Source organism: Oryctolagus cuniculus, chromosome 10, assembly GCF_964237555.1.
Source record: "Oryctolagus cuniculus chromosome 10, mOryCun1.1, whole genome shotgun sequence".
Lineage (NCBI taxonomy): Eukaryota > Metazoa > Chordata > Mammalia > Lagomorpha > Leporidae > Oryctolagus > Oryctolagus cuniculus.
The window spans coordinates 8,834,929-8,858,894 of NC_091441.1; the positions used below are offsets into that span (position 1 = coordinate 8,834,929).

The 23,966-nt window shown below is 45.8% G+C and overlaps 1 protein-coding gene across 2 annotated transcripts in view; it reads left to right on the top strand.

The window, feature by feature from the left end:
- The window catches only part of CD226 (CD226 molecule), a 123,522-nt gene that overhangs the window by 58,537 nt on the left and 41,019 nt on the right, over positions 1-23,966 (top strand). For both annotated transcript variants that reach the window (XM_051851889.2, XM_002713640.5), the window contains one exon: positions 20,803-21,150. In XM_051851889.2, coding sequence (XP_051707849.2) covers positions 20,803-21,150 — 348 coding nt within the window. The remainder of the gene's footprint in view (positions 1-20,802; positions 21,151-23,966) is intronic.

Sequence of the window (23,966 nt, forward strand, 5' to 3'; positions counted from 1 at the left end):
ACTCACTGTAATCTGGAAAAAATTCTGTTTTTTCTATTTCATCTTTGCTTCTCCTGTTTATAATTTTAATGAATTCCAGCAAATGGATAGCTGGGCATAAACATTTTTTGTGCTCACTTACACTTATATGAGATTCATTTATCAGATTAAAATACATCCTACAGACTCTTTATCAGTTTCTAAAATGTCTATGCATTTCTGTGCATTTCCATTTATTCTACAACACACTTATTAAAGCAAATAGCAGTGATTCTCAACTCTATCAGGTCCAATTTTCTCTTTCATATTAAACACCTTATAAATCCCTTAATTATTTTGAAATCATATTTAGAGATGAAAACTACAAGTATAATTTCAGAAGAATAAATATGCGCTCTAAGTGTTGTGTAAAGAAGAAAGAACAAAGAAGCAGTTTAAATAAGATGGCATGCATCTCAGTATATAAATATTCAGGCACTATTATGTCAGAAGACAAAATGAAGGGGTGAAATATGTTCACCTCCGTTTAGTATTACCATGAACTGTGACTCCACACACAGTCACTTACTCTGAATGTCATTGTCATCAATGATGATGTTTCCAAAATGAACAACTCCTAGAAAAGCTCTAGCATTTCAGAGTGAAATCTTCCCCCAATTTAAACATAATAGGAGCAGAATTCCAAGAAAGCCAGGGTGTGCTAAAATAGTTCAAAAACATTTTGTGGAGTTATTTTTTCCTTGCACCAATGAAATTGGACATGAGGCAAGACCTACTACAATGTTATTGTAAATCCTTTGAGGGCTGTTCAGTTTGGCCCAGAACTCTAAGTATCTTTAAGTGTAGTAGGTCTTCAGTTGATGGTGTGTTAGTTACGTTAGAGCACGGACATTTCTATTTTATTGGGAGTTACAGAGTGACAGCTGAATGGCACTGAAATGGCTTTGGTTGTCATTCCCAATTAGACAAAGGGCCAAAAGGCTGGTCTGTCTTGCCATTCCTTCTGTTTCCAATTTCCTCCAGTAGAAATGCTTTTCTAAAACAGCAATATAGAGGACCCAGCAGAAATGCAGAACTCTGACTCTTCAGTGTGGAAACTGGAAAATGGCAGAGCCATCCCACGGAACTGCCAACCACAAGTTCAAATAAAAATGTGAAAAGACTTTCTGCCTTTGCTCCATGCACAGAATGGGTTTATTGGCATAGGGTGTGCATTGTTTCTCTTCTAGTAGTGCAGTGGACTTGAGCAAAGATCCTCTTGTTCTTTCTCATATTGCCAGTGACACTCATAGGAGACAGTTGATTGGAAGCAACCAAAGAAGGTCTTATCAAACTCATCAGATATGCTGAAAGTCACATAGCTGTTCTGCAGGTGCTGTATGGAATGTTGTGTGGAAAGAAGTTCAGAGCTAGAAATTTTCATGTCCTGATGTAACATACACAAACCACATTCCTGGATGCTAATATACATACTTGACATTTTAGATCACTTCTGTGAAATAATGCTAAGAAAGTAGGATTCCATGAAACAGCCTTCCCGAGTTTGGAAATGGCTCAGTGAAGGGGTCACTTTGTATCAGGAGCCCTCCTCAGGAGCAATAGAAATGACAGCAAAGGGGCTGGAGGCCAATTTTCCCTCCCACTTCCGTAAGGCACGTCTCTCCTTTTCTCACTCTCCTATGAACTGGTCCGTAATTTTTTGGTTCCCTTAGCATGTCTGAGATTTCTCTAGCACTTGCAGGTCCATCACTGGACCAGGACATTTGAGCCCTGCAGGGGTGTCCTACCCACACTGGCTCCTGCCTGCCTGTGAGGTCTGTCCTTGCAAGGGAGCCACTGCCCGTCCTTCCCACCGCTGCTGCCACTTACCCACACTTTGAATGGAATGGTAAGTGGCAGAGACTGCCACCTTTTTGAAAGGCAAGATATATATTTACTAAATTTGCTGTAAAGTGACCCACTTACTTTTTGAATATTCATGCTTCAGTGCATAAACATAGATTAATGAAATTCCAGAGTTGTTTTGGGCAGTTTTTCACTTAGATAAAGTACCGCATGTTTAGACAGCAAAACATTCACTTTTTTTTCTAGAAGTTATCACAGCAGTCCTTTATTCTCTTTGTGAAATCAGAAACTTCAATGGCAAAATAATCCAATCTATGTCAGTAACAAATTCTCTGGAAACATTTATTGCCTCAATCAAGGATATTTGTTTTGTTTTTAAAGCTCTGCCAATCTATTTTCCATAATGTTGCCATGTTCTTTTTCCTTTCCATGATATCCGTGATATCCTCTCTCTCCCTCTCCCTCTCCCTCTCCCTCCGCCTCCTCCTCCTCCTCCTTCTCCTCCTCCTCCCCCTCCCCCTCTTCCTCCTTCTCCTCCTCCTTCTCCTCCTCCTTCCGTCTCCCCTCCCCTGCTCCCCACTGGTGTTTGGAAAGATCAAGGGTAGAACAGAGAAGATGCCCTGACATTCCAGAAGGATGTTGCCATTGGGTGCTGGGCCCAGCAGGTCTGAGGGCACATCTCCAGCCTGGTTCATTACACACCTGATTCAGGTGGTCCAGGAATCTGCCCGCTGAGGTGCTCCTTCCTACTGCCTCTACTTGCATTGAGCAGAGCGATGTGTAGGTCTGGGAGTTCCCTATTCTAGCCTTAAGTCATTGTTTGCTGTGATTAGTTCCCTAAATGTTCTCCATCTGCTGGCTTCTTGTTTCAGTGTGTCTTTTCCCATCTACAGCTGAGGAGAGAGAAATACTCATACAGCTTATTTGTTATGAGTGTCTTCTCTGTCCTAATTTCATCATCAAATGATGTAAGAATCCATACCTCACTGGATTATTGTAAATGTTAAATAGTTTATGCAAAGCATTTAACATGGCGACAAGCAGATAAGTAGTCAAGAAAGTATGGCTATTATTAGAGCAGATCTGAAGATTAGATCATCATCATCCTTCTTGATCAGGATCATGGAGTGTAACCTAAACCTCAACACATCAGGGTGACATTTGTTCTAGCCCTCATGGAGAGGCGTGTTATGTTCATGAATTTAAGCAATTATATAGGTTAGACATTTGTTTCAAAACTTAGAGAGTTTATTTATGCTTTCTTAAGACAAAGGAAGAAAAAGACATGTTGATAACAAGAAACAAAAAGCATAGAATGGGCACTATTTAAAATGTTGTCAATCACTGGCTTCATGACAGTCTTGCTGATTTTGAGGTTTCCTGGATTTGCAAATATTCTTCCCAGAATAGGGTTTTAGCATTTTAGGTTTAAATAAGGAAATTAAAAAATCTGAGTAGTCATAAGAAAATGAAGAAATTAATGCACTCAATTGAACAAAAAGTTAAGTTTACAGCCAGGAAATTTGATTAGGAGATATCTCTTGGTGGGCAAAGAGCATATAATGAGTATATTTTACTCTATTCTGAAAAAAAGAATTAAAAACAATTTAAAAAAACATGATGAAGGATTCAGTTCTTTATGTTAATCTAGCGATTAGAAGATAAATTAACATGAGTGGCAGATAAGAGTGATGAGGAGAGAGCTGCTTCAGATTACCGCTGAGAATCCGGGCCTCATTTTTGCTGACTTGGGTGATTCCCTAAACTTACAGGAACATCTGTATTCTCATCAATCCCAGAAAGACTGTCAGCTCTCTGAAGGAACAAGTGCGGTATTGAGTGACTGGCCCTGCTTTATGACCTTTGCCTTTAGGGTTACCCTTTGCACACAGTTTGGAGCAACATTTTAGGAGTCACTTTCAATCTGTTTGTTTCCAACTAACAAAAAGAAGAAGATAATCCCAGTGACACGATGGGCTAACAGACTCTAACAGCTCAGTATTCCAGTTCATTGTATGTCAGCATTCGGAGAAAGGGCACTGAAGCTCTGTAGCTTTTGCTCTTCTACTGTGTTCTTTCTGCTTCTCCAGCAAACAACCCCCTCGCAGTGACACTTTCTCTGACTTCTCTGACATCGATTCCTCTCTTTAAAGAAATAGGGCTAACTCGGACCAGCGCCCTGGCTCGCTTGGTTAATCCTCCGCCTGTGGTGCCGGCATCCCATATGGGCGCCAGGTTCTAGTCCTGGTTGCTCCTCTTCCAGTCCAGCTCTCTGCTGTGGCCCGGGAGTGCAGTGGAGGATGGCCCAAGCGCTTGGGCCCTGCACCCACGTGGGAGACCAGGAGGAAGCACCTGGCTCCTGGCTTCGGATCGGCACAGCGTGCCAGCTGTAGCAGCCATTTGGGGGGTGAACCAATGGAAAGAAGACCTTTCTCTCTGTCTCTGTCTCTCTCACTAACTCTGCCTGCCTAATAAAAAAAAAAAAAAGAAAAAAGTGTAGTCAGTGTAGACCTGTCTCAAGGGACACAGAGATTCTTGTATTTTTCAGCTAACAAAATACTGGTCCATTTCAGATAACCTCGTTTTCTGTCCACCAGTTTGCAGAGCTAACTAACATAAAAAAACACTCCATTCGATATCCATGGCTCTAGTTCCACCATGATAGCTCATTATGATCCTTCTCTCCCAAGTGACTTTGTTGTGGGACTGGCATCCCATGGTATTTACTCAGTTTTCCTCATGTCTCTCAGGATGGTGTTGCAAAAACACTCCTTCCCTGTCACCTGTCTTATTTCTTTCTTATATGCTCCCAAATCCTATACCCTTCCCTTCTAATGAACTTCTAATTTGGAATATTTTTAGTTTACAGAAAAGTTGTAGAGATAAGAGAGATCTCCTTGCCCAATTTCCCCATTGTTAGCATCTCTAACATTGTTAATGAAGCTTCAGACTTTATTTAGGAATATAGGCAAAAGCTATAAACAATAATCAAATGGAAGATTACATCCACACCCTTAAGTCCCAGGATCTGCTTCAAAGCACCACATTGAGTTGAGTTGTCCTTCTCTCCAGTCTCCTATGGATAGGACAGCTTCTGTATCTCCTTGTTTTTCTATCTCTCTTTTTCTTTTAAATATTTATTTATTCATTTTGAAAGTCAAAGTTACTCAGAGAGGGGGAGGGGGAGGGGAGGGGGAGGGGGGACAAGAGGGGAGGGAGAGAATCTATCTACTTGTGTACTGCCCAGATGGCTACAATGGCCAGCACTGGGCCAGGCCAAAGCCAGAAGCCAGGAGCTTCGTCCAGGTCTCCCATGTTGGTGCAGGGGCCCAGGGCCATTTTGTGCTGCTTTTCCCAGGCCATTAGCATGGAGCTGGACTGGAAGCGGAGCAGCCAAGACATGAACTGGTGCACAAGTGGGATGCTGGTATCGCAGGCAGCAGCTCTACCTGATACGCCACAATGTGGACCCTCCTTGTTTTTGATGAACTCATGAGTCAAGGAGTTCTAGCCTGGTTTCCTGACCAGTGTTCCTCCCTAGAGTTTGTCTAACTTTTTCTCATGATTACATTAGGATTTAGGGTTCGGGAAAGAACCCTGCAGAAATGAAGCCTTACTCACCACATCACAGAAGTGTTCCTGATACCCACACAGTGTCACTGGGGACACTGACATCCACCACTTGGATTATGGGGCGCTTTCCACATTTCTCCTTTGTTCACTCCTATTTGTCCTTTCCGTACTCATCTTTGGACTTGAGTCACCAAGGTCGCCCCACCTAGCACAATACACCAAAAATGTCAAAACCACACCAGAGATTTTGAAGTTTGAAAACAAATAAAAGAAAAAGCTCAGGATACCGTTTAGTTCTCCTGTTTCCTTCCCAGCTGTTACTCAAAAGCACAGACAGTTTTTGACTGTTAGTAATGTGTAGATATCATTGACCTTATTTTTGTATATTTTAAAAAATATTTAATTTTAAAGGTAGAGTTGCAGGGGAGGGGGAATAAAGAGAGAAAGAGAGAGAGACAGAGATTTTCCATCTGATGGTTCACTCCCCAGATGGCCAGAATGGCTGGAGCTGGGAAGGCCAAACACAGGAGCCAGGAGCTTCATCTGGGTCTCCCATGTGGGTGACAGGGGCTCAAATCCTTGGGCCATCTTCTGCTTCTTTCCCAGATGCATTGGCAGTGACTTGGATTGAAAGTGGAGCAGCCAGGACTTGAAGGGGCACCCATATGGAATGCCAGGATTGCAGGTGGAGTCTTAACCCACTGTGCCACAATGGTGACCCCCCCACCCCTGCTTTTGCATGTTTAATTATAAACATTTTCAGTGATGACTTACTGCCAACTTTGTTTTTCAGAATTTACCTACCTTGATTATGTTGTTAACATTTAGATAGTTTTCAACATTCACCATTTCAACTAATGCTTCATAGCCATATTTGCATACTGTGCTTTTAACAATGGCATTGTTTCCTGGGATTGACTTATGAACATTTCTTACCATGCTTAAAGCTAAATATATTACTGTTTCCTTTGATTACACGGCCATACCTATTTATTTTATAAACATATAAAGTTTCTTTTCACATTCAAAATAAAACATGGACAACTCCTTGTTTCTCTCTTGCTGTCAGTTCTTTCTGTCTCTTTTCTGGAAAGGTCTGGTTATTTTGACTATCCGAGCCAACAGCCCCACTCACACTGGTTTTTCGGTGTTGTTATATTTTTCACTTAACTTCATTATCGACTGAGCTAAATAATTTCAGCTTCTCCTACCTCGGAGGGTTGTGAGAATTACTGCCGATCTTTCTGTGGTTTGAAAAGCACCTGGAGCTCTTTGCGGAGATGGTATTAAAACCATAAATACTGCAGAGCTAGCTGCAGCTCAGGGGGATGCAGTACCAGCGGGGACAGCTTCTGTGTGAGTTTCCATCTGGCAAACCTGGGAATGAAGACCTGAACTCACACAGGATCTGGTTTATGACACACTGTCATTTCTGGAGATGGTTTCTCATCCATTTAGTCCACAGAATTTATGGGGCATCTTCATGTGCTTGGCACTGTGCTAAGCCTAGACATGTCGGAGGGACATTATCTTTAAGGACTTGATAATTTCTCAGTGCAGGGAGAAATGCAACAAATAAAAGACGATATCATAGAAGGTACAGGAATAAGAGAGGAGGGAGCAGACAGCTTATCTTGCGATGAGTAAGAAAATGTTTCTTCGAAGTAGGTGGTACCAAAACCATGCTTAGCAGAGTGAATGGCAGTTTTCTTAGAAGGGGGTGAAAGGCACTGATGAGATGCTCCAGGACAAGGGATGACCAATGCAGTGTCAAGAAGCCCGGGGAAACCAGTGGGAGATGAGGCCACAGACAAGGGCAGAGATGAAATCATGCCGGCTTTTGCTCAAGAATGTCCTGAAGTCATAGAAGGGAGCTTCTAAACCTGTAGAAGTAGACATGGAGCAAGGTCAGATGTGCGTTCAGCTGTGTAGTTTTGTATGCAGTGTGGTTTGCAAGGGACTAGGGTTAGAAGTAGTGTATTCATTTAGCTGATCATTTCCTAGTTCAGTTGAAAAGCATAGGAGGCCGGCGCTGCGACTCACTAGGCTAATTCTCCACCTGCAGCGCCGGCACCCCGGGTTCTAGCCCTGGTTGGGGCACCAGATTCTGTCCCGGTCACTCCTCTTGCAGTCCAGCTCTCTGCTGTGGCGCAGGAGTGCAGTGGAGGATGGCCCAAGTGCTTGGGCCCTGCACCCGCATGGGAGACCAGGAGAAGCACCTGGCTCCTGGCTTCGGATCAGTGTGGTGTGCTAGCCACAGTGGCCATTGTGGGGTGAACCAATGGTAAAGGAAGACCTTTCTCTCTGTCTCTCTCTCTCACTGTCCACTCTGCCTGTAAAAAAAAAAAAAAAAGAAAGAAAGAAAAGCATAGGGAAACTAGTAACTAAGTCTCACGATTTCCTTCTGTTTGGTTTAGAAGCCATTCTTTCTGTTCTGTGAGTTGCTCTGATACAGCTTATAAACCTATACGGATGAAAGAAATGCATTACAAGTTACTGATCAGCAGATACGCACAAGGTACAACATAATGGTTTCCCCAAGATTAAAATAAATACCTTGAAAACTTCTGGGCCATGCAGCAGTAACAGAAACAAATAACTACTTCAGGAATTATTTTTGCCTGCAAGGAGTTCAGCATAATTGAGAAAAGAAAGATATATCCACAAAAAATAGAAAACACAGCAGTTTGTACTTTGCAAGTATAGTAATTTGTTAGACACAATTACAGAAAAGTGTGAAAGGAAAAAAGTCGGAGCTGCAGGCCTGGGGGCCGAGAGATTGCTGTGGGCAGGTCCTGCGAGAGAGGTAAGACAGCATGAGAGAGTCACAGACAGAGGTTTGAACCAGCACTAGCTTGTAATCCAGATGTTCCCAAGGCCTCACGGGGCCGCTCCTCTAGACACACGGGTCTAAGTCCCATCTCTAGGTTCCAATCACGATTTGGTAAGTTACAGAACTGTGACTGCCTGGACTGCTCTCCCCAGAAGCAAGGGGCACCTTAGGAAGTTTTGGGGAAGGGAAGGGGCCAGGCACAAAGTCCAGGGAGGTGAGCCCCAGCCCAATCTGGTGGAGACCCCTGAGGCCATCCTACATGGGACATGGGATAAGAGCCACTCTGGGTTGCAGATGCCGGTGGCCCTGGGCAGTCCTCCCTCAGAGAGCGGCAGGGCTGGCTGCTCTGAGAGGAATCTGTAGATGCTGGTGTGCCTAATAAGGGCGAGAGCCCAGGGCCTGCATGGACCCTGGAAGCATTTGCTGTGTCCATGTCCAGCCTGGCCTCTTTGCAACTTTCCTGTTTTGCAGGATATTTGCATGGAGAGACCCCAAACTGGGGTTTTTCTCTTTGAATTATTTCCATTCATCACCTATCTTGATCCTGTACAGAGAGCACAAATATTTTCTGGAAGTCTAAGCCCTTCAAGAAATCCGAGAGTTTCTTAACTGTGTCCAGTTAGCATCAGGTATTTTATTAAGTGAGATATGGCTCAAATTCAAATTTTGAGGAGAGAGCCCATAGAGTGAATTTTTAGCTTGCTTTTCTTTAAGGCTATCACCATTACTGACTGGAGATTTATGCAATGCTGAGTGAGACCAGAGAGCTTACTTTTCTTATAGAGAAATGTCTTCTATTTCATATGTCAGGTCTTTTGCCTGCAGAAGTTTGCAGAAAAATTTTCCAATATTTCAGAGTAAAATTAATTGGATAGGGATCATGTTGGTAAAAATTGTGAGCCCTGATTTTCTGAGTGGTATATTAAAAACCATGCTCTCATAACTTTATTAAATCTTTTCCTTCTATAGAAGTTGCAGTATGTAATTCCACATATATACATGTATATAATATGTGTATAATACATTGTGGGGCATGTGTGTGTGTGTGTATGTGATTTCTCATTTTTTTTCTCCCATTTTTAACATAGTAATTGCTTTTCAGCCATTTTCAAATGCTACACGTCAGAAATGCTACTTATTTGTTCTCTAGGAAACACTGGAAATACAAAAGAATTGTAGCGAAATGGATACTAAAATAAACAGACATGGGCAGGAAACATAAGGAGAGGAAGGAGGTTGAAATTCAAGTAGATGCTCTACATGCAGTGAGTGCACATAGGCGGCCGGGAATCTCAACTTGGGGACCGAAACACATTTCCTCTTGGCTGTGGTCTGAGACTCTTTAACAGTACCTTTGACACCTTTGGCACAGTCATCAGCATGGCTCATTCTCCCAGGGCCCCTAAGAGGAATTTCCAGAGCCTCTGTGCATTCCATGGAGGACTTATCCTTATAGCACAATCCCCTGCCTGTGTATTTCTCCCCTAACTCAGAACAGTGCCTTCTTTTGTCTTTCCATCAAAATTCAGTAAACCTTGTGGAACGGATGCGTGAGTGGTGAAGTCAGAAAGGCAGGAACCGGAGAGAAGGAGTGAGGAAGGGAAGGAGGGAAGAAAAGCCCACCACTTCCTGTCTGCAATCCCTCTTCCTAGGTGCCCCCCTGTGTGGGGAGCAATCCGGACTAGACTAAGTTACTCGAATTAAGACTTATTCTATGCATCTGCTCTCCCACAATGTGGCGCTGGGAGAGAAGTAAACAGCTTCCGCACAGCTGCCTCCAGTTCAACCAATTAACTGTAGGACTTGCTCCTGATTGGAGAGCAGCGTATTCGGCGTGTGGGCAGCCGAGTTGGGATTGGCGGAGGAGGACTATAAAGGAGGAGAGAGACGGCATGCACCAGGGAACATCTATGGGGAACATCTAAGGGAACCCGTGCAGCCCCCGAGAGAACCGGCCGGCGGTGTGCCGCTCCCCTGCGGAAGTGGGGAATGTGGCTAGGGGGAACTGCCCTTCCACGGAGGTGGAAGGGATAGTAGCCAACCCGGGAGGAACCAGCAGCAAACCCGGGGAGGGCCGAGCAGACGAAAGAACAGCGCAGGGTCCTGTGTTGCTCCTCCACGAAGAGGGGGAGCGACATAATGGTGCCGTGACTCGGATAGGAAACTTAGGACGAATATGAAACTTAGGAGGGAAGAAATGACTCGGATTAGGAAACCTAGGTCGGATAGCAAACTTAAGAGGGAAGAAACGGGAAGAAGCAGGAAAATATCGGAGAGAGAGACTAGCAAACAGCCTAGGGAAAAGCCGGACGAAAGAGGTGCCGGAGGAAGCTGTTGAAAGCCTAGGCATAGACTCGGATACGGACTACGGGGGGAAGCTGGGAGGAATCTCTAAGGTCGAAAGCGAAAGTGAAAGCTAGAACAAACAGACTCGGATACGGACTGTGGGGAGAGGCCAGGAGAAATGAGGGAGGAATATTGTTGGAAGAAAACTTAGGGAAACATACCGGGTAGAGAAAAATGTTAGGGAAATTGAAGCCGCGGGGGGCAGGCCGAGGCGGAAACGGAAGCCACTTTGGGGTTCTCAAGTTAGCCCGGGAATAGGGGGCGAAAAGTTGAAACCAGAAGCTGAAACGTGAGCCAGGTTGGGATCCGTCTGATTAGCCCGGGGAGCAAAGGACGGGAAGCCAAACCGTGGGGCGGAGACGTACGCTGGGTTGAATTCGCCAGGCTAGCCCGGGGAACTTAGATTGAATGCTAGTGGCGGACACGTAAGCTACGCTGTGTTACTCGCGGAAGCCGCCGCGTGCAGAGAGAGCACGGGGCGTGAGTAGATAGGGAACGGGGCTGGCGAGGCTGTGGTTCAGACGCGAAAGGGTTAAGCGTGGAGACCGCGGAGCGCGGGAAGCCAAGCCGAGCAAAGCCGAGCTGCGCAGATGAGGCGCGGGCTGAAGCGGCGCAGAGCCGGGAACCGCCGGCGGGGCGAGGCGCCGGAAAGCCGCAGGGATAAGAGAAACGGAAGTTTGGAGGTAGAAGAGAAATAGGAATGCTGGAAGATAGAAGTGAAATGGGAGAGGTAGGAATGCCCGGAGATAGAGAAATAGAGAAAAATAAGGCCTCCCCTCAACATGCCAATTAGAAGGCTTGGATTCGGTCTGCCTGATTAGTGAGGCGATGAGCACCTGGGCGGCTAGCCGCAGGTCACCGAAGACAGGCACGAATTAACATCAGTAAAGCTTCCCCACAATGCAACAATTAGGAGGCTTGGATTCGGTCTGCCTGATTTAAGGCGGTAAGCGCCAGCAAAGCTCGACCAGAGTATGAGCTGCAGGTCACCGAAGATAGGCACGAACCAACACTAATAAGTCTCCTCCACAATAAGGCAATGAGAAGGCTTGGATTCGGTTTGCCTGATAGGTCTTGTAAGTCCCCTGCAGGCAGAGCAGAGCATGCGCTGCAGGGCACCGAACACAGGCACGCATCAGCGCCTAAAAACCTCCTCACAATGGCGAAGAGAGGACCCGGATTCGGTTTTCCTGATTGAAAGGACTTGTAAGAGCCTGTGGCAACTCTAGCAAGTAGAGCAGAGTGTGTGCCGCGGGACACCGAAGACAGGCGCGCATCAACGCCAAAAATAAAAAGAAAGGGGGATCTGTGGGGAGCAATCCGGACTAGACTAAGTTACTCGAATTAAGACTTATTCTATGCATCTGCTCTCCCACAATGTGGCGCTGGGAGAGAAGTAAACAGCTTCCGCACAGCTGCCTCCAGTTCAACCAATTAACTGTAGGACTTGCTCCTGATTGGAGAGCAGCGTATTCGGCGTGTGGGCAGCCGAGTTGGGATTGGCGGAGGAGGACTATAAAGGAGGAGAGAGACGGCATGCACCAGGGAACATCTAAGGGAACCCGTGCAGCCCCGAGTAGAGCCGGCCGGCGGTGTGCCGCTCCCCTGCGGAAGTGGGGAATGTGGCCAGGGGGAACTGCCCTTCCACGGAGGTGGAAGGGATAGTAGCCAACCCGGGAAGAACCAGCAGCAAACCCGGGGAGGGCCGAGCAGACGAAAGAACAGCGCAGGGTTCAGTGTTGCTCCTCCACGAAGAGGGGGAGCGACACCCCTGCACACCTGCAGGCATTCACTGCTTCTCTGCCTTTGCCCCACCGCCGTCCACTGCAGCAGCTCTGCAAGGCTGGCTGCTGCCCCTCGCTCCCTCCTTTGCTGCAGCAGGTCTGCTCTGGGCTGCTCGTCTGTGGGAAGCTGCTTCCTTTCCTTTCACTTGGAGAACAATCTAATGGACAATTTCACAGTAATGTGTTGGTGCCTACCAGGAATTGAAATTACTGTATACATTTCAACTAGGACAAGTATAGAAATTGATTTTTAATGATAGGATTTAAGGCATCAGAAAATAAGGTGTTTAAGAGCAGGGGTTTCCTTATAGCCTATTTGCCTAAGTGAAAACTAGTCCTATTGCAGGGTAGCCAGGAAAACTCAAAGTGTCACTGTGGTCTCTTCACAGGGAGAAGTGATGGCAGGGATGGTTTTGGTGTGACCCTATGAGTCTCGTACCTAGGCAAGATATCTTTGCCATTTCCCTGTCCGCTGGGTGACTGATCTGTGGGGACTAAGTGGTTAACACCTGCACATATTTATTGCTGCCACCTAGTAAGGACTCATTCAAGGGGTTTGTTTGTATGTATATATGTTTGAAAGAACTACAGAGAGAGGCAGAGACAGAGACAGAGAGAGAGAGAGAGAGAGAGAGAGGTCTTCCTTATGCTGGTTCACTCCCCAGATGGCTGCAATGGCTGGAGCTATGCCGATCCAAAGCCAGGAGCCAGGAGCTTCCTCCAGATCTTCAACATGGGTGCAGGGGCCCAAGGACTTGGGCCATCCTCCACTGTCCTCCCAGGCCATAGCAGAGAGCTGGATTGGAAGTGGAACAGCCAGGACTTGAACTGGTGCCCATATGGGATGCTGGCACTGCAGACCAGGGCCGTAACCTGCTGCGCCATAGCACCAGCCCCAGGGGGTTTATTTTATATTTTTATCTTATTGATTATTTGAGAGGCAGAAAGGGACACATACACACACACACAGTTTCCATTCATTATAGGAACTCAGCCTAAGTCACCCACAAGGGTAGTAGGAACCCAATTATTCGAGTGTTTACCACTGCCTCCTAGGATTTGCATTGATGCTGGAGTCAGAAACTGGAGCTAGGAGTGGAATCCAAACACTCCATTGTGGAGCTGGGAGTGGAATCCAGACACTCCAGTGTGGAGCTGGGAGGGGAATCCAGACACTCCAGTGTGGAGCTGGGAGTGGAATCCAGACACTCGAGTGTGGAGCTGGGAGTGGAATCCAGACACTCCAGTGTGGAGCTGGGAGGGGAATCCAGACTCTCCAGTGTGGAGCTGGGAGTGGAATCCAGACACTCCAGTGTGGAGCTGGGAGGGGAATCCAGACACTCCAGTGTGGAGCTGGGAGGGGAATCCAGACATTCAAGTGTGGAGCTGGGAGTGGAATCCAGACACTCGAGTGTGGAGCTGGGAGTGGAATCCAGACACTCCAGTGTGGAGCTGGGAGGGGAATCCAGACACTCCAGTGTGGAGCTGGGAGTGGAATCCAGACACTGGAGTGTGGAGCTGGGAGGGGAATCCAGACACTCCAGTGTGGAGCTGGGAGGGGAATCCAGACATTCGAGTGTGGAGCTGGGAGTGGAATCCAGGCACTCGAGTGTGGAGCTGGGAGGGGAATCCAGACACTCCAGTGTGGAGCTGGGAGTGGAATCCAGACACTCCAGTGTGGAGCTGGGAGTAGAATCCAGGCACTCCAGTGTGGAGCTGGGAGGGGAATCCAGACACTCCAGTGTGGAGCTGGGAGTGGAATCCAGATACTCGAGTGTGGAGCTGGGAGTGGAATCCAGACACTGTAGTGTGGAGCTGGGAGGGGAATCCAGGCACTCGAGTGTGGAGCTGGGAGTAGAATCCAGGCACTGTAGTGTGGAGCTGGGAGTAGAATCCAGGCACTCCAGTGTGGAGCTGGGAGGGGAAAGCAGAGACTTGAGTGTGGCATGTGGGTTTCTCAAGTAGTGTCTCCATATCTTAGCTTAATACCTGCCTGGAGACTATTTTCTAACAATTTGGACCTGGCCATAGTTACAAGAGGGAGATCCATGGTTACCCTACAGACAGAGAATCTCAAGCCATGGTGAGCTCCCTGTACCTGGGTGGGAGGCGCCCTGGGCACCTGGGGCCGGGGACAGGTGATCTCCGCAGTGGCTTTGAACCTTGTGATTTGATTCAAAAATCTTCCCAGCACTGCCTTGTGAGTTGTTTGCTCTTTTGTTGCTTGGACAGGGACATCATACTTTGGGGATGGTGCAACCTTTCCTTAATGTGTGTTTTCTGGGCTAAATCTCCGATTTGCCATGCAGGGCATGCTTGCCTGATTCTGATTCCTTTTTTTTGTTTGTTTGTTTAAACACATGGCCTTGTTCAGCCTGCCTTCATGATGGCTTTGTCAGGTTGTCTTTTTATCTCTTGATTGTAGCTCTCCTTCTTCCTGCTTTATCTGAGCCTTTCAGTCAAGCAGTCTTTTAGCTTATTTTTTTTTATCTTGTTTGCTTCCTTTACCTGTTATCTGCACTTTAAATGAAGGACAGAAAATGGCAGTATGAGAGAGAAGGGTTGTGAAGACAGCTGATCTTCCTGACAGGTGGCCTTGCTGCTGCTGCTTGGTCCCTGTGAGGTCCAGACTTGCCGGCAGTGTCCTGATCAAGCCCTGCTCCTGCCTTAGGATCCCAGCACTGTTGAAACTAAGTGGCTTAAATGACAGAAAGCTATTGACTAGAAGTCCAAGATCAAGGGGTTGGGAGGACTGGTTCCTTCTGGGGTGTGAGGAAGTGTCTGTTCCAGGCCTTCCCCAAGCTTCTGACAGTTTCTGGGGGGCTCCTTGGCGCTCCTTGGCCAGCAAGAGTATAACCTGATCTCTGCTTTTATGTTCACAGGGTGTTCCCAGTGTTCATGTCCCTGTCCAAACTTCCCTGTTGCATAAGGACACTGGTCGTATCAGATTAGGGTGCACTGTGCACCAGGATGACCTCATCTGAACTAGTTACATCTGTAGCAACCTTATTTACAAAGCAGATCATGGTCTGAGGTACTGGGGTTTGGGAGTTTACTATATGAATCTGGAGACACAGTTCAACCCATCATACCCTGGACTTGGCCATGGGAGGCACTGCAGATTTTTAGAGAAATGCTATCCAGTGCTTTCGTCACCTTCTGTGTTTGCAGTGAGCACATCACAGGGAGTTACAGGCTGGGTGGGAGCGTGCATGGTACGTCTCGGGTGAAGGCTTCTGTCTCTGCTCCGAAACTGCCTGACACTTCAGTCCACTGCCCACCGCAACTGACGTTTTCAGTATTTTGTGTGTGTGGTGATGGCAGGATTCCAAGGGAAATTCAGCCTTTTGGGCCTGCACCTCTGTTCTCAGTACATCCCTTGCACTGATTGCCCTGTGAGCCCCTCCAAAGTGCTATTTTTCATCTTTCTGGACTTTGTGGCCTCTTGTAATTGAGAATCCGGGTATCTGTGTCCACGGCCTGCTTACTGTTCAGAGCTTTAGCTCAGGTCACTCTACAACACTTTCTTAGTCATCATGCAGCCAATATTTTGCGTTTATGTGGGCTGTTGTTTAGAATTTTTGTTTGTTTGTTTGTAAGTTCTCAGTTGAGCACATCCATGGTGTGGCTACTACCATCATCACTTCTCAGCTATGGTAATAAAAGTGCTCCTTCAGTTGGCTTACGGCAAATCTGGGCTGTTGAGTTTTTCATTTATTTTAAACATCATAGTAACAAGTTGTGGTCTCCTACTAGAAAGCTTGAGGAGAGGGTCTGACTGAACAGGAGCTGTTGCTTTGTACCTGACCTGCACGAGACAGATGGTTGGCCAATGAGATCAGATAAGACCATCCAGGGAGGGGCATGGAGAGGGAGGAGCAATGAGATCCTGGGGTCACAACACACATTAAAAGGACCAGCAGTGCAAGAGGAGAGAGTGAAGGGAGGTTAAAAGGAGTCGGGCAGGAAATGCGCTGTCACAGAGCCCACGGAGTGGAGTTTCCAGGAGGGCTGAATGTCTAGTGTTCAGGGTCAAGGGCACGGGCGACAGTTGCAGTGTGGGTGGAATAGTAGAAGCGGATGCTTGGTAGTTCTGAAGCACCCATGAGGAAGGGGGAGGTAGAGTCGGGGAGGAACTTACTCCTTCTAGAGCTTTAAACTAACAGGGAGAAAGAGTGGGACCTGATGGCCCTATAAGGGTCCAAAGTATGGTTTTCCTGGGTGGGAGAAAGACCCTACTCAAACATAAAAGAAGAGTCCATATGGAAGGAGAGGTTGAAGATCCAAGGGAGGGTGTAGAGGGTGTAGAGGTGGCTTTAGAGCCCAACGCGTGTTTCATTTCTGATCCTGCTGCTTGCAAGCTTGGGCCTTCGGAAGCCTACTTGAGATTGTTTCTTTCCATCTGTGTCACAGGAGCATTAATTCCAATCTGACTGTTTTGTTGTGAGATTAGAGATTGGGAGTCTCTCAAAAAGCAGGAGCTTCAGTTCAGGGTTAGCTCTCTTGCTTCTCCAATCTTACTGTACAAATACTTCAAAATCTTTTATTATGAAAGTTCAGAGATATACAGAAGGAGAAAGAATGGTATAACAGGTGCTGTGTGTCCCTCAAGTAGCTGCACCAGCTACACGGTTGGGATCATATTGTTGTGTTGTATGTCTCACATTTCCTCTTTCCCTTGATCATTTTGAAGCAAATTCCAGATGTCATGTTATATAATTTCAAATGTAAATTCATGTATTTCATTCTCAGGAAAACAACAGTGACTCCTTAAAATTATTAAATGTGTCTTCATGTGTCTCCAGTTCTATGAACTCTACAAGTTCTACACATTGTAATTGGTTAATGTGTCTCTTAAATCTTTTATACTACAAGCTCCTTCCTCTCTTCCTCCTCCTTCTCTCTCATTTTTGTTTGTTGTTGTCACTTTGAGTTTTCCATATGCCAAAACCCTGGTGTTGTTCAACACATTTCTCTACTTTATGTGGTTCTGGAGGCCAGTAGTCATGGTCAGAGGCCTGATCAGCTCCAGGTTTGGTAGTTTGGACAAGATGAGTACTTGCATGGTGACTTTCTGGAAACGTTAATACAGTTTTGCAAAGTTTGCAGACATTGATGATTGTTCCCCAGCACTTTCAATTCATTTTTTCTGACAAATATTTTTACCTCTTTTTAATATTAAAATTATTATGGATTTAAATATTCTGATTAAATGGAAATTTATTGAGTATTGACTGAAAAGTGAAATTACAAATTCATTTTTCATTCAAAAGTTAACATCTGTTTCTTATGCCAAGCATGATTTTAGATGCTAAGGTCAAGTTGTATGAAAAGGTCTATTTATACAAAGGGTTGAGCTTACAAAGCTGGTGGTAAAGGGATTTGGGAAGGTGCTGGGTGATTTTGCAGAGCTTCTCAAACCTCATGCAGTGCCATTTACCAGTGAGGATGGTGGAGGTAGACAGGGCAGCCAGGAAATGTGCGGGAGGCACAGGTGCAACCAGAAATGCCTGGGGTACTTGGGTACTAACTGGTGCTTGGAAAAGGCAATAAGGCACTGAAATAATTTTTTTAAAATATTTATTTATTGATTTGAAAGATAGAGTCACAGAGAGGCAGAAAGAGAGAGAGGTCTTCCATCAGCTAGTTCACTCCCCAAATGGCTGAAATGGCAGGAACTGAGCCAATCTGAAGCCAGTAGCCAGGAGCTTCTTCCAGGTCTCCTATGTGGGTGCAGGGGCCGAAGCAATTGGGCCACCTTCCACTGCTTTCCCAGGCCATAGCAGAGAGCTGGCTCAGAAGTGGAGCAGCTGGGTCTTGAACCAGTGCCCAGATGGGATCGTGGTGCTGCAGGCGGCGGCTTTACCTGCTACGCCAACAGCACTGGCCCCTGAAATAATTTTCAACAGTCATCTATTGTCATTTGGAAAAGTCATGTATTTCAGGAGGATATCCTGCAATGAAAAGCATGTAAAAATAACACACTGTTCTATGCTTATTCTAATAAGTATAGACTAAACTAATTTGTATTACTTTAGTTTTTATTTGGAGGGTTAAAGTTGAGTCACAGTTTTCCCTATTAACTGTAACATTTGGTCCCTTTTTAAAATTAATTCACTTTCCGGTTCCAAGTGCATCAGGATGATGGGGGCCTTTTCTTTGTGTGGGGTTTTCTTGGTAGTTTTCAGCGTTGTGCAGAAGGATTGGGGGATCCAAGCAGCCATGGGCAATTACTGATACAAGGCAGGTTCTTCAGACCTTGTTATAAGCCTGGATTTTCCTCTCATGCCAACCAGTTACTCTGTTTGCCAGAAAAGATGAATGGGGGGAAACTCTGCTGCAAGCCCCCTGCTCCTGGGGCTGCAGTTGTACTTCTTTCAATTCTAGTGTGAGGCTGGAGCCAGAGCTGTGACCTCCCCATATCATCCTCCTCCCAAGGCAGCTCCATTCGTGACCCCAAAGCCTGGCCGTTCATCACTGCACATTTTCTCCATTGCCTCACAGTTTCGTCGTTTGTGAAAATGCAGACACTCCGCAGAGAGGGACTCTGTCTGCATCACCAGATATCCAGGGCAGCTTACCTGTGTAAGGGCAACTTGTAGAGGGACAGGAAAAAGGAAACGGTGGTGAGCAGGGGCACTGAGGGCTGTCCTAAAACTCTCGCCTGCCTCTTATTTCCGGGGTCCAGGGTAACTTGCATGAAAATGTGTTTCTTTCCTTTGTTTCATTTCTTTCATGTGCTTTTGATTTCCCAACACAGTGAGCCAGTGGCTGATTTGGCTTTTTCTTTAGGCTGTCCTTAATCCTTTATGCTCTGTCTCACATCTTTCATTCCCTGTCTTCTTTTTTAAAAAAAAAATCTCAATTTCTCCTTTGTTTCCTTTAAAATTTTACTTTTCTTATGTTTTCATTTTCTTGTGGATTATCTCTCTTTCCTTTCTTGTGTTGGCTTATTACCATGAGATGAAATGTCTTCTGTGTGGTTGTTAGGTGGGGTTAACTGTGGTCAGTAGTTGTTTGTGTGCCAACTGGAAAACTGCAGGGCAGTGGTTTCTCTCTTTACAGCAAATTTTGACACATGAACCCACTTGTCAAAGATAAGAAGTTGGTCTTTGGTGAGGAATAAAACCCGATTATAGTATGCATTACATTAAAGTAGACACACAGATGGGGAATCATACTGGATTTTGGTTTCAATTTCAATCTCTGTCTTTCAAATGTGGTATCTCTTTTTTTGTCTTCTGCTGTCCCTCCCTCCCCTCCTCCGTTGGGTTGTAAGCCAGCCCCAAGTGCAGTGGGGGCACAGATGAAGTGACAGATGCTCTTCTGCTCTTCCACCCTCCTCTAGTGCCGTGAGCTCTCTGACATCCTCATGCTCAGCCTCCTCTCCCCTTAAACAGTAGGTCGCAATTCTCTGTGGGAGCAGCACAGCTATCAGACAACAGAAGACGTATTCACTAGAAAACAGATCTGTGTGATACCACTCTGGGCTAACTTAAGTTTGAGAACCATCTCCTGAAGTTTACTTTTCAGATCAGGTTCCTATTTGTGTGTGTGTGTGTGTGTGTGTGTGTGTGTGTGTCTGGACCCCTTTATAACTTTTGAAAATTATGGAGGTCCCCAAAATTTCCCTACTTGTTTATGTATGTTATCTTTGGTGTTCACTGTATTAGAAATTAACATGGAGCAGAATTTGAAACCCGAGAATTTTTAAGCAAACATCCCATTGGCTATCAAAGCCTGTGGAAAGATCTGTTGTAAACTTACAAGAGGATGAAAGTGAAGAGCATCAGTAACATCTTAATATTGCTGGGAAGGTATTGGACCACTCCTGGGGTTCCCAGGACACACTCTAGGAACCACCAATTGAGATATTTGATGATTTATGCAGTACCCTGTGCTGGTAATTCCAGAAATGCTGGTGGGAAGGTGGAAGAATATTGGTACCAGGAATTCACACTGAATGTGGGCCCCTTCCCTACCTATACAGAAGGCAATCTTGGACATCTAAAAATGACTTCCTGCATGCATCCAGTGACATGATTGGTGTCTTCTTCATGGTCATTAAAATCTTAGCTGCAAATTTGACACCCGAAGGGAGTCACCACTCATGCAGTAGTGCAGAGCAGTCTTGTTGCGAAATTGAACCTCTTCCTGTGATCACAACTGAGAAAAGCACCAAGGGTTTCGGTTATGTTTCTCTTTCTATGGTTAACCAAGGAATTCTTAAAGGACTATGTGTGAACAATTGTATCCTCTCGTCTAGTCATCTACTAGCCTTTAAAAATTCCCTTCTCTTATAAAAATACGATATAAAGATATCATCTACAATTGATGAGCTATAGCAAGTAATATCACCAGTCACTACAGAGGAACTTTTTGGGTAACTTCCACCTTCATTCCAAAAATTCAACCTAAGTCTATTCATTTACTTCTTTTCAGATAGTTTTGAGATTGCTGTGCTACCAAGTAGTCACATCATGTCAGAATCTGGAAAAAATATCACACTCACCCATCAGCTTCAGATGAAGTGGCCAGTGCAACAAGTCACATGGGAGAAGGTCCAGCCCCATCAGATAGACCTCCTAACTTCATGCAACTTGCTCCAAGGGAGAAGTTATGCCTCCAAGTACCAAAGGCAAATACTGACCAACTGCAGCCGGGGGAGCAGGCGGAGTTCCATCACCATTCCACACGCCTCAGTCTCAGACTCAGGGCTGTATCGCTGCCGCTTCCACGCCAGCACAGGAGAAAATGAAACCATTGTGATACGATTGACCATAACTGATGGTGAGTGACAGACATCTTCTGATATCAAAAACTGGCAGAAGTTAATCACTGTAGATTTGTCTCAGTTGTTCTGTATTTTTTTCTTTTCAAAAGATTGATTTATTTGAAGCTGGAGTTATAGAGAAATGGAGAGAAAGATCTTCTATCCATTGGTTCACTCCCCAGATGGCCACAACAGCTGGACCTGGGCCAGACTGAAACCAGGAGTCAGGGGCTTCTTCTGGGTCTCCCAAGTGGGTATGGGGGTCCAAGTACTTGGGCCATCCTCTACTACTTTCCCAGGCACATTAGCAGGGAGCTATTTGTATTAAGTATATTCTCTGGGGCTGACACTGTGGCATAGCGGGTGAAGCCGCCACCTGCAATGCCAGCATCCCTTATGGGCACTGGTTCGAGTCCCAGCTGCTCCACTTCTGATCGAGCTCTCTGCTATGGCCTGGGAAAGCAGTGGAAGATGGCCCAATTGCTTGGGCTCCTGCACCCACATGGGAGACCAAGAAGAAGCTCCTGGCTCTTGGCTTCAGATCGGCGCAGCTCCGGCCTTTGCGGCCAGTTGGGGAGTGAACCAGTGGATGGAAGACCTCTCTCTCACTCTGCCTCTCCTTATCTCTCTCTCTCTGTAACTCTGACTTTCAAATAAATAAATATTTTTTAAAAGTACATTCTCTAATGTAACTCTGTTATTCCACTATATTTTTAATGGTTGAATTTAGGTAAGTTGGCCATTATTAAATTGTAGTATTTAACATTTCTTCATCTCACTAGCCCATCAATCACAGAATTAACATAAAAATATTTTCATTTTTAATCTGCCACACTTCAAAATTAAAAAAATTCAACGAGGATCTGAAAAACATGTTTTATTCCAGTGTACATATATCAATTATGTAACTTCCATCAACCCAATTATTTGAATATTTAAAACTTATGTTTGGGGCTGGCACTGTGGCATAGTGGGTAAAGCTGCTGCCTGTGGTGCTGGCATCCCATGTGGGTACCAGTTCAACTCCTGGCTGCTCCACTTCTGATCTAGCTCTCTGCTATGGCCTGGGAAAGTAACAGAAGATGGCTCAAGTCCTTGGGCCTCTGCACCCACGTGGGAGACCCAGAAGAAGCTCCAGACTACTGGCTTCAGATCAGCGCAGCTCAGCTCGGGCCATTGCGGCCATTTAGGGAGTGTACCAGCGGATGGAGGACCTCTCTCTCTGCCTTTCTTCTCTCTCTATAACTCTGACTTTCAAATAAATAAATAAATCTTTTTAAAAAAATATGTTTGTTTATGTTAAAGAGAGAGAAAGGGAGGAGAGAGAGAGAGAAAGCAAGCACTTCCCTCTTTGGAGGGAAATGTTGCCAATGCCTGCAACAGCCAGGGCTGAGCCATGGGGGTGGCGGGGACCCCCCTCCTTGAACCAACACCTGCTACCTCCCACGGCATGCATTAGTAGGAAGCTGGAATTGAAAATGGAGCCACCTCCATTCCAGGCAATCTGATGTGGAGTACAGGCATCCAAATGGTGTCTTCATCAGTGAGCCAAACTCCTGCCCCTACGTTCAGATTTTTGATGGTGGTGACAAGGAGTTGGAATCTCGGTGTCCCCAGCAGTAACAAGACTGTGCTGGGTGGAAGGTCCTGTGTCAGCCTTGACTTGTGTGGGGTGCGGCAGGTGTTCATTAACGCTGTTTGCCACATCAGAGCCCTGCTTCCCTCACTCACCTTCAGGGCAGTCACCAGGCTGACAAAGCAGACTTTCAGGGCTCTGCCTGAGCAGAGACTCCACTAACTCTGTTAGTGATTTGTCTCTTTGCTGTAATGAAGCCCTGAATTGTGTAAAGAGTCAGGGCACAGAAAACCTGAGTCCACCCCTGTGTTGCAGTGAGAAAAAAGGATTTCTCTCCCCCATCCAGAAGTGAAAAAGTGGAGAGGCCACATGGAGGTCCAAAAAGATGCCCGTATTGCTGCTGATTAGGAGCAAGGCCATCTCAGTTTGTCCCATTTCTGCCTAGGGGCAAGCTTCTTCACACCAAGGACATGTGAGAGGAAAGAATTTATTGTACTAATGATGGAGATTTTGTTTTACATTGTTCTCCCTTCTTCTCCCTCCCTTCCTTTTGTCCTTCCTCTCTGTCTTATGTGTTAACTGATTTACTTTGGCCCATGTTTAGAGTATTATTTTTATTTATTTTTAAATATTTATTTAGTTTGCTGAAAGGCAGAGTGACAGAGACAGGGAGAGACGGACACAGAGATCTTTCATCTGGCGGTTCGCTCCCCAAATGGCTGTAACTGCTGAGCTGGGCCAGGCTGAAGCCAGAAACCATGACCTCCATCCAGGTCTCCTGTGTGGATATCAGGGACTTAAGGGCTCCAGCCATCTTCTGCTGCTTTCCAGGAACATCTGCAGGAAGCTGGTTTGGAAGTGGAGTAGCTGGGACTTGAGCCAGCATATGTGATAGGGATGCAGGCATCCCAAGCAGCTGTTGCATCACAATGCCGGTGTCTGTGTGTAGACTTTCAGAGCCAAAGCTTCTTAGTCTTTCACTGTGCCTTCACAGTCTCTGCTTACATTGCATGTGGGTATTTCTTCTTGCATTGGATGTGAAGGAAAGGTTGTGAATAAACAGCAGCCTCCTAGAACTCTGTATAGATGGCAATTTTCATACACCATTTCCTTGGACCACATAAAGCCCTTGTTCTTCTTAAAGGCAGTAGGAGCCATGGGTGAGATGCACACTGGACTTAGAACTTAATGCAAAAGAATGGTTGATAGACTATTTGGGGAAGGAAAAATTAGGGACATCATTTTAAGTGTTGACTC